At 42.4% G+C, this 14654-nt stretch overlaps 1 protein-coding gene across 1 annotated transcript in view; it reads right to left on the reverse strand.

The window, feature by feature from the left end:
• ADAMTS12 (ADAM metallopeptidase with thrombospondin type 1 motif 12) overlaps positions 1-14084 on the reverse strand; it is a gene marked incomplete at its 5' end in the record, with an annotated part of 135127 nt that extends 121043 nt beyond the window's left edge. The window contains 4 exons of the mRNA XM_018570287.1: positions 10191-10315; positions 10904-10987; positions 11546-11797; positions 14010-14084. Of these exons, the coding sequence (XP_018425789.1) occupies positions 10191-10315; positions 10904-10987; positions 11546-11797; positions 14010-14084 (536 nt within the window). The remainder of the gene's footprint in view (positions 1-10190; positions 10316-10903; positions 10988-11545; positions 11798-14009) is intronic.
• Positions 14085-14654: the final 570 nt, after the last annotated feature.

Genomic DNA, 14654 nt, shown 5'->3' on the forward strand with positions numbered 1-14654 from the left:
TGGCCAGCTGGAAGCACTTTTGTAGGTCCGTATGCCGTACGTCCTTGGCAGCGAAAGGGTTAAAGTGAACCTGAACTTAAAAAGTGAAGATTTGCTGTCGTATAAGAAACATGAAAATTGAGCCTAAGCAGTACCCTTAAACATTTTACTTTTGTCTTCAATTCCTCCTAAAAAATCTAAATTTCCTGTAACTAAGCACTCCTGTGCCTTGAACCTAATAGTTATATATCTGCAATGTGAGATCATCTAAGACACTGTCCCTCTGGCTGCTAGTATTGTGTGGTTTAGAGAGAGATTCAATGATGTCATTTCTGTCCTGCTCAATGTTCTCCTTGCTGGAGAGGAAGATGTACCTGTAGACCTGCAGTGCAAACATCTCCCTGCTTCTGCTTCATTCATTCTGTATCTCTGGGTTTCAACACATCTCCTGCTGCTTCTTTAATATTATTCTACCAGTCATCAGATCTTTGGTGGTGGCTCTGACATAAGGAAGAAAAGCTCTGCGCTCCGCCTCTATCAAGGTGGACACCAGCACACAGAGGCACAGTGCAAAGCAAGTGATGGTAGGTCAGTAATGGGGAAAAGCTTATCTGCAGGAAACGTATAGGCAAAACTGGTGGATAGTCTTTTGCTCTCTCTGCATGCCTCATTATGGCACAATTTCCACAGTTCAAGTCCACTTTAAGAGGTTACCTGAACCTTACATTTGGTTGCCAGTTTTGTTGAGCGTAGTGCAAAGAATCTAGATAGGGCATGATCTTTTTGATATGATTAGCACTGTACACTGTATGCACAGAGCTGGTGGACTGCTGCTTGCAAACCCTTAGGATCCTACAAGCAATGAGTGGGGGGCTACTCAGCCACACTGAGTACAGGCCTGCTGTAGTCATCAGCCATCTACACCTCCCCTTAATAAGGACAGTTTTCTTAACAAGACAACAGAACAAACACACGGTGTAACCTTTTATAACTTTAGATGTATTGATCCAGTGAAGACGTTGCCTTTCAAAAAAAAACCCCCACAATCTCACATGACAACTAATCACATTTAGTCACCGGATCAATCGCATCATTTACTCTATATGCTAAATATAACTACAGGAACGGTCATTTCTTGTAAAAATGACATTAAATCCATATCACATCCAGCTGATGTCAGAGAAGTCTACACTGTAATGTAGCTAATGATACTGGAAGTGCTTAGGAGTGCTTATCCACTAGCTTTTGCACTATACTAAGCTTTCAGTGGCATCAACTGAAAGCTGCACTATGGGAACAAAAACAATCATTTAAAAATGTTTCCTCAATAGCCACAAAACATTGTGCCAACTATATTGCAAAAGTAGGGGTGATATCAGCTTTTTGCTATACATAGTCTGTGCAGACAGCAGAGCTATGGGAGGGACCCAACAGACTCCACCCAATACACACACTTGTAAAATCATTAAAAATATCATCCTAGCTAGCCCAATAATTTATTTACCAAATTAGTAACACTTGGGGACCTATTTATGAACAATTCCCAGGGCCCTTGAATTATTTGTTTTGGGCAAATAATGCCAAAAACAAAAAAAAAATTTTTTTCCAGTTTGAATGTATTGTCATGCAATACTAGATTATGGTCACCAGATGAAGTTGAGGGGCAAAGGAAATACTCAGCTCCATCTAGTGGCCACAATGTAGTAGTGCATGACAATATATTCAAACTGAAAAAAAAAAAAACCCTAAATACTGTATATTAAGAATGTTCGCTATGGACATAGCTAATAATATCATAATCTAATATCATAATAAATCAATAGTAAACATGGTTTCTATAAAGGCAGTGGGTTCTGCCTATCTAGAAGCAGAGCCAGCTGTGCCCGTCCCCTCCCCCGCCCATTCCTCCCTTCAGCGCTGGAGGATTGGAGCGGGGAGGGGGGTAATCCCTTCAGGGAGCCGTGACTGACTTCACCACTCTTTGAAGGGAGATGATCGCAAAGTGAGTTAGCAACGGTATGTGTTTGCTCACTTCCCGATCTATTAAACCGACGTGTGACAGTTTCAATGCCACACATTGGCTCTAACTATGAGGATGAGTGGAAATCACTCACCTCATAGTTCTCCTTTAAATCTTGAAATGTTTACATACTTTGTATATAATAATATAACAGATTCATTTGTTTATTGACTGGATGAAAGGGGAGTTCAAGCAGTGCTGTTGCAGCTCTGTCCAGCCTCTCCCTGCAGCAGTAGATCACTGCTATATTGATCTATTGATAGCTGATTGCAGACAGCAATAGGTCACTATTTGATTTGTTCTGCTGCTGCACAGTTGCTTGGGAGATCTGAATCCAGAACCCCCATGAAGAAAAAGTATTAAAAAAAAAGTGTAAAAATATTGAAAAATAAATAAAATATACAGTATACATATAAATATACTAAAAAAATAACATACATTCCCTCCCAAAATGAATCCCCAGGTTGCAACAGTGATGTCGGATGATCTGGATGACAGTAACATGTCCTGTGAAAGGTCCAAATGCTCAGGTAAGTGAATACTATGTCAGCTGTGAAAAAGTCACCATCATGCTAATTTGTGTCCTTATTAACCTGACTTAATCTTCCACTTGTGTGAAAGCCACAATGCCTTGATGATCCCATTGTCTAAGGGTTGATGATCCCCTTGCCTGAGGGTTTGATGATCTTCTTGTCTGAGGGTTTTATGACCACCTTGTCTGGGGGCTTGATGACCCCACTTGTCTGAGGGTTGATGACCCCCTAGTATAAGGGTTTAATGACCCCCTTGTCTGAGGGTTGATGAGCCCCCATGTCTGAGGGTCTCATGACCCACATGTCTGAGGGTTGATGACCCCCCTTGTTTGAGGGTCTCATGATCCCTTTGTCTGAGGGTTGATGATCACCTTATCTGAGGGTTTTATGACCGCCTTGTCTGGGGGTTTGATGACCCCCAGGTATAAGAGTTGATGACCCCCTTATTTGAGGATTTAACGACCCCCTTGTCTGAAGGTTGATGACCCACTTGTCTGAGGGTTAAAGATGCCCGTGTCTGAGGGTTGATGGCCTCCCTTGTTTGAGGGTCTCATGATCCCCTTGTCTAAGGGTTGATGATCCCCTTGTCAGAGGGTTTGATGACCTGCTTGTCTGGAGGTTTACAATGACCCCCTTTGTATGAGGGTTGATGACAATTAGATTACATGTCATAGAAAATACAAATCTCCAGTGGTTAGGGTGAAGTAGAAACCGTGCATCTCCTGGTGGAGAGATCCTCATTTTCCACTTCACCCCAATCCTATACAAGGGGTAAATCTATCAGTCATAGCTCTCCGGAAAACAACTGTGGAAGATCTATCATCACTTTATCGATCACTGCTACCACCCTCCCAAGTACAGGTATTTTCTAGATCCCAGATAACTATTACATTGCTGCCACTATAGAAGTCCTGTTATTACTTTTGCCATACAGATTCATTCACTTATTGTGTGCACTATACAGTATAACAGCTGAATAGAATAGTGTTTACATTCACCACCACTGGCAAGCCCTGTTCTGTATACCCACATTTGCCTGATGAGCTTAAAAGGGAAAGTGTTATTGACCTGATTAAGGACAATCAGTGGATCACTCAGCGAGACCTGACTGACATAAGTATTTTGCAAGAGCGTGTAGGTCAAATTACTGCTATTCTTAAATGCTGGAAGGTTTGTACATAATGGGTTCTTTGAATGCTCACAGATTAAGACAGCATTTCACTGCAGAAGTAATTAAGAGGCTGAATCTGACCACCTACTGCATCCACAATACAGTCAAGACTTGGCACCCTGCAACTTCATTGTCGTTTCAAAAATGAAAGAAAAGTGCCTTCAGGACATGGAGTGGGGACTTCTACCATCACTGCTTTAAAAAGCGTTTTTGCTTTGGCAAGAATAGATACAGATATCGGTTAGCTATATAGAAACTTAATATACAGTTTGCAATTAAAGAGCATGATCTAAGAATTATTTCCTTGTTTCATTTAATAAAATATTTCCATCTAGTTATGAGTAATAGACATGCTGGAATGACTTTTCATTCAATTCATAGTTTAACTGTGTTGCCTAAAGTTCCACTTTTGTGCTGTCTATCATATTGTAGCCCAGGCATAATTGTTATATTGCCTGCAAAGGGTTAATTATTGCAGCCTGGACTTATGTGGGTGGACTGTAGAAGGGTGGGGAAAGATGTTATTGGCTGACACTGTCTTGGATCCCTGCAATAGAGACTTATAGGATTTGTGCACAGGCAGGGAGAGACTGTGCTACTTCAGATTAAACTACAGAGACCATAAGGCTTTGTGATGTGGAATGAGAGTGGACTTTTTTCAGAACGCGGGCAGATCGGCGAGGGATTTGAAAGTGGCTGGGCATATTGTTAAAGTGCTGCCTGATAATCACTTCAGGGGAGAGATAAAACCTGAGGTGTTTGATGTTGCTCACTGCTGAACAGTTGCTGTGATTCTAGTGTCTGAGACAGTTGGTTCTCCTAGTGACCGATTCTGCTAAATGACACTGCTGCAGAGAAGGAACCCTTGCATGAGCTGATGAGCAGATCCAGTGACTGCTGTGTCAGAAAGAGACCCTGACACCCTTCCATGAGCGATCGTATTCTATAGAGACCACCTGGTTGCTGTTATATACAGTATAGAGAGGCGCGCTGCAAGATTCTGCTACGATTACTGTGAGGCCTTGTTCACACCAAGTGTGGAGCAGTTGCAGACCGGATCAAAACTGCGTCCAATGTATTCCAATGGTATTTTTTGCTCCAGTTCACATTGCAGCGTGCAGTTCCAGAGCAGGTGAAAAAACTGCAGCAAGCCCTATTTTACCTGCTCTGGAACGCATGCAAACACATCAAAAATGCATGCAACGCACTGAAAGCCCATGTTAAACTAAAAAAAATATATATTTTTTTTTACCAAAAACGGCCCGGAACGCATCAAAAACGCGGCACAACCCACTGCACTGCATGTGCAGAAACCTGAGCGGATCTGCTCTGCATTTGGTGTGAACAAGGCCTAAGGCACAAGCTGCTGCTTCTGGAACCTGGGAAGCAGTTGGCTGGAGAGGAGAAACACCTCCTTTTGCCAACGGACACGGGAGCTGCTATCCAAGCTGCTAGAGCAGTAAGAGGCCATTGGCCACTGTGATACTGTATTTAAACTAACTGTACAAGCAGAACTGGGGCCCCACCGATGGCAAGCCCAGTCAAATACAACTGGCCAGTAGGTTTAAGACCCGAGTCTGTTTGGCTCCAGAGTTTGCTGTTTCAGATAGAGTTACATTAGCCGGCTCAGTATTGTTTGTAGATGCAGATAGCTAGCTGCAGCTAATATTTATCTGACGCACGGACGGATGGCACACAAGAAGTGAGGTAGTTGCCTCAATTAGGTGACTATATAAAGATGAGCCTGCCTGCTTCACACTGCTGATGGTCTTGTCATCTTGTGTTGCCTGTGATCTGTGCCTCTGTCGATTTGCCTATGACCTGTTTGACTTGGATTGCCCTGGACTACACTTCTGATTGCTGTCTGTCCCTGACCTCTGCCTGTTCTCTGGATTTGCTCTTGTCTGCTGATTTTGTGCTTCGCTGCCCAGCAGGATTTGACCTTCAGCCTCCTCGACTACGACTTCTGGCTCCTGAGTTTGTTCCTACGCTGCCCGCCCGGTTTGATCCTCGGCCTGCTGACCTCTCTGCAGGAAGTCTCCTGTACAGTGTCTGTCTCCAATCCGTGGCACTTGTGCTCCTCGTTGCCCTGCGTCCTCCTGTTCCCAACTCTAGGGGTCGCAGGACACGAGTCAGGGCAAGAGACGCCTCCCCGTCTTCCGGTCTCATCCTCAGGTACGTGATACGTGAGTACTGAACACTTCTGAGTTCAAACTGTAAAATTCCTGGCTGTGAATAGGTAAATAGCTGATTACGCATCTATGGGCTGGAGCAGAGGGCAGGGGAGACATTAGTGGATACAAATAAGGATAATTAGGACATAAAACATCTGTCTATAGAGACAACCTGATGTCTCCATATAGAGTACCTGTCACCTGCCCAACACTATCACATAAGGGGCTTCTTAACTGTCAAACGAAAATACATTAAAAAGTATTTTTTTTAAATAAGTATAATAACATAAATAATAATTGTTCAAAGCCTCATGTACACATATACAAAAGCAAAAAGGTGTGCGTAGGGCATGCATTTTAAGTGCGTGTATTTGATATGTTTTCAGCATCTTACAAAGAGCAAAGGTTAGACTGGGAGAGGGATAAGCAGCACAAAGATCCAGTCAGTTGTGCTGCAGTGTTTATGTGCTAACGAGAAACATGCTGTTAGAAGGAGAGAGCAACATGACAGAGAGAATTATACCAGCTTCCTTGCCTTATATGTATTTATTCTATGTATTCAGTTTTTATCCAGGCTTTGGTACTGTTTGGGAGACCAACAGTTATTTTAATAACTGAATAGAAACTCCAATTAACACCTGAATAGAGAGGAATTCATTATATATGGACAAAGTTAGCCAACATTATTTGAAAAGTTCAAAGTCAAACTTCTTAATCTCAGACTTAATGTTCTGAAAGGAATTAATTTTACTTAGGCATTGTATCTGATTTCCCACATTCCAGCCAAAATACTTCTGATCAGTTGCATAATGCTACTGAAACTCTTCAAAGGATTCTCAGATCTGGCCTCCTTCAAAGCAAATCCCGTATTGTTTAATTACATTTATCTTAAGCCTTAAAACTTTTGGTTTTTTTTAGCAGCTTCTGATTTGTGTAAATCAGATCACCGGAGTGTCTTTATATGCAAGTGCGGGGACGGTGACATAAGGTACTAAACTGATAAATTTGAAGACCAAGCTCAATCCCTGCAGAAACTAAACGAGGGAATGCTCCCAGGTAAAGCACCTGATAGTAATCAGTGCTGATCCCCTTGACAGACGATGATTTGGAGTATGGACAAGATAGATCAAGTTGGAAAACTCTTTGAACACGTATCCCAATACCTAATGGATACTATCTATCAGTTGGTGATTAATATAGGAAGTCTCTGTAATTCACCATAGATTGAAGTGACACATTCCTGTATAGGTAAGATGTAGTCATGGACTTCCATATATCCGTGTTCTTTATGGATCTCTTTAAGGAGAAAAAGTCCTTCACTTGATTTCCTGAATCATACAAATAAAGTTTATATTTTTATAAGATTTAATGGTCTCGGTCTGTTTAAGCAACCACTTTCTGTGATCCTCACTTGGAACACTCCCCTGTTTTTTGTTTATATATCCAGTGCTGCATCATCGATTTGCCACGTATTCCTCATCAAATGCTCCTCTATATTTTTTAGTAGAACTGCTTTTGCTTGCAAACTCACAGATTGAGCCTTTTTCTCTGCCAGCTCTAAACAACATTGTTGTATTCACAATACAACAAACTTTACAACCGTTGGCCCTTAACAACTGGCCATTTTCAAACCGCAAATCCTTGACTTTATAACCAACCACACCTTGATTCCTAAGGGTGAGCCCATGTTCTCCATGCTGATCATTCACAAATTTGCTGCGCATTCAACACCTGACACCTTAGCTTTGAGAGTGAGAGAGTACAAATAAATTATGTTAATAAAAGTAATAAATGACAAGTAAGGATGCAAGTAAAGGAGCAGATAGTCAGATTATCACTTGGTGATTGGCATGTGTCTTTGTTCAGCCTAGTTATGTAATTATGTATGGCCTACAGTATGCTGCAGGACTTTATTGTGTTCAAATTCTGATGACGGACATCCCAGTACATAACAGGATGAATGTAGAGAATATTCATTCTGTCACCCAGTAATGAAAGTTTGATATCTTCCATGAAAATTGTACTTTTAAATTTAGTAATTTAGCTCCGTGTGCTTGCTATGATATTCCAAAGTCCTTGGTATAAAAAAAATCAATGACGGTCCCTTGTGTTACATTCAAGGAAAAAGATGAAGGATCATTTGCGTTTGCTCTGCAGATTAAATCTTTGCGCTTATGCCTTGATCAAAACACCTCCCAAAGGTGCGGCAACCTACTTTCACAAGCTCCTCATAAAACAACCCAATCTCACAGGGGGAGATAACAAGTTGGATTTGCACACCTGTATATTAAATAAAATGTTGCCGGACTCTAAATGCAGAATAAAACATACACTATGTTGCCAAAAGTATTGGGACGCCTGCCACATGAACGTTAATGGCATCCCAGTCTTAGTCTGTAGGGTTCAATATTGAGTTGGCCCGCCTTTTGCAGCGATAACAGCTTCAACTCTTCTGGGAAGGCTGTCCACAAGGTTTAGGAGTGTATCTATGGGAATGTTTGACCATTTGTGAGGTCAGGTACTGATGGTGGACGAGAAGGCCGGGCTCGCAGTCTCCGCTCTATTTTATCCCAAAGGTGTTCTATCGGGTTGAGGTCAGGACTCTGTGCAGGCCAGTTACGTTCCCACAACCCCAAACTCGCTCATCCATGTCTTTATGGAGCTTGCTTTGTGCACTGGTGCGCAGTCATGTTGAAACAGAATGGTGCCATCTCCAAACTGTTGCCACAAAGTTGGGAGCATGAAATTGTCCAGAATGTCTTGGTATGCTGATGCCTTAAGTGTTCCCTTCACTGGAACTAAGGGGCCAAGCCCAACCCCTGAAAAAAACAAACCCACACCATAATCCCCCCTCCACCAAACTTTGCACTTGGCACAATGCAGTCAGGCAAGTACCGTTCTCCTGGCAACTGCCAAATCCAGACACATACATCAGATTGCCAGACAGAGAAGCGTGATTGGTCACTCCAGAGAACACGTCTCCTTCTCTAGAATCCAGTGGCGGTGTGCTTTAGACCACTGCATCCGACGCTTTGCATTGCACTTGGTGGTGTAAGGCTTGGATGCAGCTGCTCGGCCATGGAAACCCATTCCATGAAGCTCTCTACGCACTGTTGTTGTGCCAATCTGAAGGACAGGAAGTGTGGAGGTCTGTAGCTATTGACTCTGCAGACAGTTGGCGACTTCTGTGCACTGTGCGCTTCAGCATGCACTGACTCCTTTCTGTCATTTTACGCGACGTTATGTGTGGGGGGGGAGGGGTGTAATATTTTATATGTACATGGGTAGTTTTTTTTCTATGTGTATGGGGGGAGCGGTGTATTATTTTAATAGTGCAGGGGGAGGAGTTTTTTTATGTGTATGGGGGGCATGGGGGAGGGGATTATTTTATATGTGCAGGAGAAGTATATTTTTATGTGTGGGGGGGGGGAGTGTATTGTTTTTTATGTGTTTGGGGGGAGTGTATTAGGCTCCATTCACACTTGTATCTTTACATGCGATTAGGGATTCCTGCATCAGGAACTTGCATTCTCCTGCTGTAGGAATCCCTAATTTGGCGTTTAAAAGTTTGGCGTTTAAAAGACGTGTATCCAAACCTCTGTCATTGTCCTTAGTGGTGAGACAAGTTGTTTTACATGCTAGTTTGTGAGTGTGCCATGATGCCTTTCTACTGTTCTAAAAGTAGCAGCTGTCACCCAGTCAAGTTAATGATCAGGTGACAGCCACTGCATGTAAATGCCTGCACACCGCATGTAATGATATGTGATATGATTACATTCGCACACTATTACTCTACACACTTGAGTTTTGACATTTTTACATTTTTACTGAGGTTTAGCGCGGTGCATTAATTATAAAGAAGAGGGACCGTAAAAATGAGAAACTTCAACTGCAAACTTATAGAATGAACTACTCCACAGTCGCTGCAGCTAAAGAGTTAACTCAGGGTTTGTTTCAAAGTTTATTTACTGCTTGTTAAGAATGCTTATCTATTTCAATGTCCTTAGGCTAGCCACAGTTCTACTTAAAAAACTCTTGTGCCATCATTGGCAAAGAGACCCCACCACACAAAGCACTTACAAAAGTGTAAACTAACATACTGGGGGAAATCAAAACTGGAGAAGACAGGATTTGGAGAAGTTGCCCATGACCACCAATCAGCTTCTCTCTTCTCTTTGTTCAGTGAAGATTTGAAAATGAAAGAGAGAAGATGATTGGTTGCCATGCATATCTGCTCCAGATTTTGTCCGCTCCAGTTTTGATAAATTCCCCTTACTGTGTATCAAACATAAAAAGTGTAAAAAAAGAAATACCTGGTTAGTAATACTGCTACATCATGATGGGCTGGGTGGGAGTCACTCTTTGGATTTATACTTTTTTGCCATTTGCAGAAACTTGACAAGGTTTGATCTGCATGGTGAACGATTTTCAAGCCTTCCTAGGAGAAAAATTGAGACATGTACTGTATGTGCATATGATGGTAATATTTACAGCTGAACTCTAGGATAAGCAAAATTGTCTAAATACAAGATCAACATTCCCTAATACTTCCTGTTGTGACACATCAACAGGAAGTGAGGGGAAACCTCCCCAGAGGGGGCATTGACTGGAAAAAAATATGACAGGCGGTCTAACTCTTCCCAACATCATAAACATTGGTTGTTAGCCCCACTATAAACTATTATTTTCTTATTAAGCAGAAATTCAATAAATGAGGAGTCCCGGTTTCAGCCCAATTTAAAAGTTGAACTTAATTGCCAACAATGCAGCAATTGCAACAGTTCTCCATATACACAGGGGCACAACCTTTCAGTAAGTGGATGTAAAAATAAAAGTTCTTTATGCACCAAGAAGCCTCTTCCAACAACAGATGCACACTTGTGTCCTTGCGAGTCCTTTGACTTCACTGCAGTTGGGAGCTCTGATATTATCCCCCACCTCCATTATGCCACAACCTCATGCTCCACCACTTTATTATATCTATATGAAGAATAACTACTGTGCTGTTCAAATGTGGACAAATTACCTCTTCTTCTTCCAGTAAGATGACACGGACCACTTTTATGTGAATTGCATTACCAATGCTTGGATCATGGAAGAGTCCTGCGACCTATAAGAGATAATGAGACATTCATTTACACATCTGTGCAGATAATGACGTAGGCTAATTTCAACCAATATATAGCACTTCATATGCGTGTCACAAAGTACTGAGCGCCTTCAATGGAAACCGCCATTGTCTGACTCCCAAAGGACATACCAGGATTGTAAGAGTGATGCTACACAAATATGTATCTGGGCTAGGCAGTCATGAGCTCAGGAATCAGAGAACTGAATGGATCTTTTGTAAAATGGACTCCTGACCGGTGGAAGCATGGCATAAGGCAGGGCTGGACAAAACCCACGAGCCAGGTAGCCTATGCTCTTTAAAAATTACAGCTGGCGCCTAAATTTTGAGGTTGTCTCTAGTTGTTGTTAACATGGCTGCCCCCCCTTCACAAAAAGTTTTCCACCCCCGGCATAAGAGGAAGAGGTTCTTACTGACCCACACTCACTGGATATTCAGAAAATTGCAGTCAACTGGCAGGCTTTTTAGAAAATTCCAGCATATTCTTATCAAACCATGTTGGTATAATTTCATTTTATACTCTGAACGTACTGAACTTACCATATTCATCACAGTGAAGATATAGGACTCCACATTCTCACTGCCGTGATACTCAATCATTTTGGTATCAGCAACAACCAAAGTTTCTACCCATCTCTCTTTGCTGACAGATCGCGGGGATATCCTTCGGCCCTTCATGTACTTCCTCTCCCACCTCTCCCGCTGACCCTCTTGTTGCAGGGCACACGTGTTGCTATCTGAAATAAAAGAAGGATTCAGATTACAGGATAGGAAATTTTTACCTTGTTTCAGCTTTCCAATATATATGAAGTTACTAATTATTAAAAGCGAATTCCAAAAGCATTAAAAACTGACAATATATTTTATGCCTTGTTAAAGTAGAACTAAACAATTTTTTTTTTCATTTTGGATAAAGTGAGGAAGGGTTATAACCCCTGTTGTCAGTTCTTTGGCCATTTGTGTCCTATTGGGGAGATTTCACTTCACTTCCTGTGTAATAGTCCGAGTGTGAGAGAAATCCCTGGAGTGCAGCAGGGTCACCAGAACTAGTGTCCCCACTGGAAGATTTCCCATCTATTCCTATTCTGATGACAACCCAACATTTGGGATTTTCTTTTACTTTCAGTGATAATGTTCACCAGAAGAAATACAGAGAGTGAATCTCTCCAACAGGGAAAACAGACAGCAATATAAACCAGTGTTCTAAAACCCTCTCCATTCAATCCAAAACTATAAAAAGTGTTGCCTTTAGTTGTACTTTAAAGCCCAACTCCAGTCTTTTTTTTAATAGTATGAGGAAGATTTAAATTTCTGTTCATATTTTTTTTTCAGTCTGTGCCTTCATTGGGGAGATTTTTCCTCACTTCCTGTCCTGCGTGATATCCATACAAGAAACGGAATAGTTGTCCCCTGACATCACTGTAATCACGAGTAATATCTGACAGCAGCTCCCAGTGCAGCAGGAGTGGCAGTGGTTGTGAAACTCTTCTAACTAATTATTGGGCTCTGGTGGTAATTTGGCCCCTGCAATGAGAACTTGAAGGGCCTGTGTACAGTGCAGAGCGCTCCACCACATGGCAATCTATTACTGGCACAGAGAACAGAGAGCTCTCCTGCCTGTTAATGCTTGTACAGTGCTTGCCGTGATGGCATAACAAGGAGTGGCACAGGACATGGGGCTTTCAAGAGGTGAGTGACCACTGGTCACCAATGAGAGGGGGTGCTTTATAACACCCATTAACACTTGGATGGGGCTTTTATTTTTCCCACCAGCTGATACCAATGCTGAGACACCATTCTTCTCACTGGCCATTGATGCAGTGCCATTTATTACCCCTACTTATTACATAAGCAGGGGCATATTTACTCCCACTGACCAAGGCAGGAGCATATTTTTCCCCCAATGATGACAGATACAATGGAATATTTAACTTTCAGTGACCCCCAATGACCACAGATACAAAGGCATATTTTAGTTCCACTGACCACCGATGCAATGGAATATTTCACTCCCACTGACCACTTAGGTAGGGACATATTCCCCCCCACCCTTGACCACAGATATAGGGGCATATTTTACTCCCACTGGCCACTGAGGCAGGGGCATATTTTACCATCACTGACCACAGATAGAGGAGTATATTTTACTCCCACTGACCGCTGAAGCAGGGCATATTTTTCTGCCCTTTGGCCACAACTACAGGAGCATATTTTACCCCCAATGACCACAGATACAAGGGAATATTTCACTCCCACTGACTACCAACGCATATTTTCAAAAAAATACCCTCTAAAAAAGCAGTGTTTTTTTTCCACCTAAGCGGCTTTAGCAAAAAAAATGTAGAGTTTCCATTTCAGCAAAATGGCCTACCTGGCCATTTCATGTGACCCTTGCACTTATCATGGTGTCTGTTTACAGCACTGGCTGAAAATCTCCTGCTCCTTCATGTGGATCCACGCCGCCCGCATCTGCCAAGACTGACCGGGACCCTTAGTGGAGACCGCACAGCCCTCCTAAGGCCCCCGCACAGCCACCTGAGAGTCCGCACAGCCCACCATAGACCCCACTATAGACCCCACACAGCCCACCTGAGAATCCGCACATCCCAGCATAGACCCAGCATAGAGTGCCCACAGCCCGCCATAGAACCTGCACAGCCACCTGAGAGTCTGCACAGCCCACCATGGACCTCTCATATCCCACCATAGACCCCGCATCGCCCACCCGAGAGTCCGCACTGCCCATCTGAGAGTCTGCACAGCCAACCATAGACCCCGCATATCACGCCTGAGAGACCCTACAGCCTGCCATAGGACATACACATCCCACAATATAACTTGCTGCTAGCTACCCAAGAGTCCGCACTATTATACTAATTGCCATTATTTTTCCTAGACTTCTACTTTCAGGATAGTTATTAAGTTATTACTAAAACCAGTAATAATCAAATGCAGAGCCAATTATTTAATATGATAAAGAATAGATACATTTATAAAGTCTTACAGATTCAACCGTTTCTTTGAGGGCAATGATAATGCTGATGCGGCCCGCGATGAAATTGAGTTTGGCACCCTTGATCTAAAAGATATGTTGTCCAAAGCAGAATGAGGTGCGGACAGCATATCTTCTAGATTCCAACACACAGTGCACCACCGCCTAAGGTGACCCACTTCTGGGCACTTTGGTGTGCTGCTTTGCCAAGAACAGTGCATGTCTATATTTAGGCATTTTGGTGCATTGCCAATCCATTCAATAGGCTGCCATCATGCAATGGACGTTAATGCATGAAAAAACGCATCATCATGTGTGCATTAAAGCAACACGCCAATGTCTAACTGGGCCTGCCAATAAACTGTGTATTAGCATGGTGTGCGAAGTGGAACGACCCATAGCCGCCAAACTGAATTCAGATTAATTTCTAGGTGTTACCTGCATATTGCAAATAATTATTTCGCTTGTATGCGCATTACATAATAAATACGCTCTTTTCATAAAATTAACTGTGATTTTATTTAATATTCATTAAACATGATACACATAAATGATGCGATCCCACGGAGAGCTGCTAATTGAGTTTCTGACATGTGTCAACAATATGATTTTATTACCCTTCAGATTAATCGAAGAGGAGTGAAAAATTCCATCAGC

This window comes from Nanorana parkeri, unplaced genomic scaffold (genome assembly GCF_000935625.1).
Source record: "Nanorana parkeri isolate BGI_ZX_2015 unplaced genomic scaffold, ASM93562v1 scaffold38, whole genome shotgun sequence".
In the NCBI taxonomy this organism is placed as follows: Eukaryota; Metazoa; Chordata; class Amphibia; order Anura; family Dicroglossidae; genus Nanorana; species Nanorana parkeri.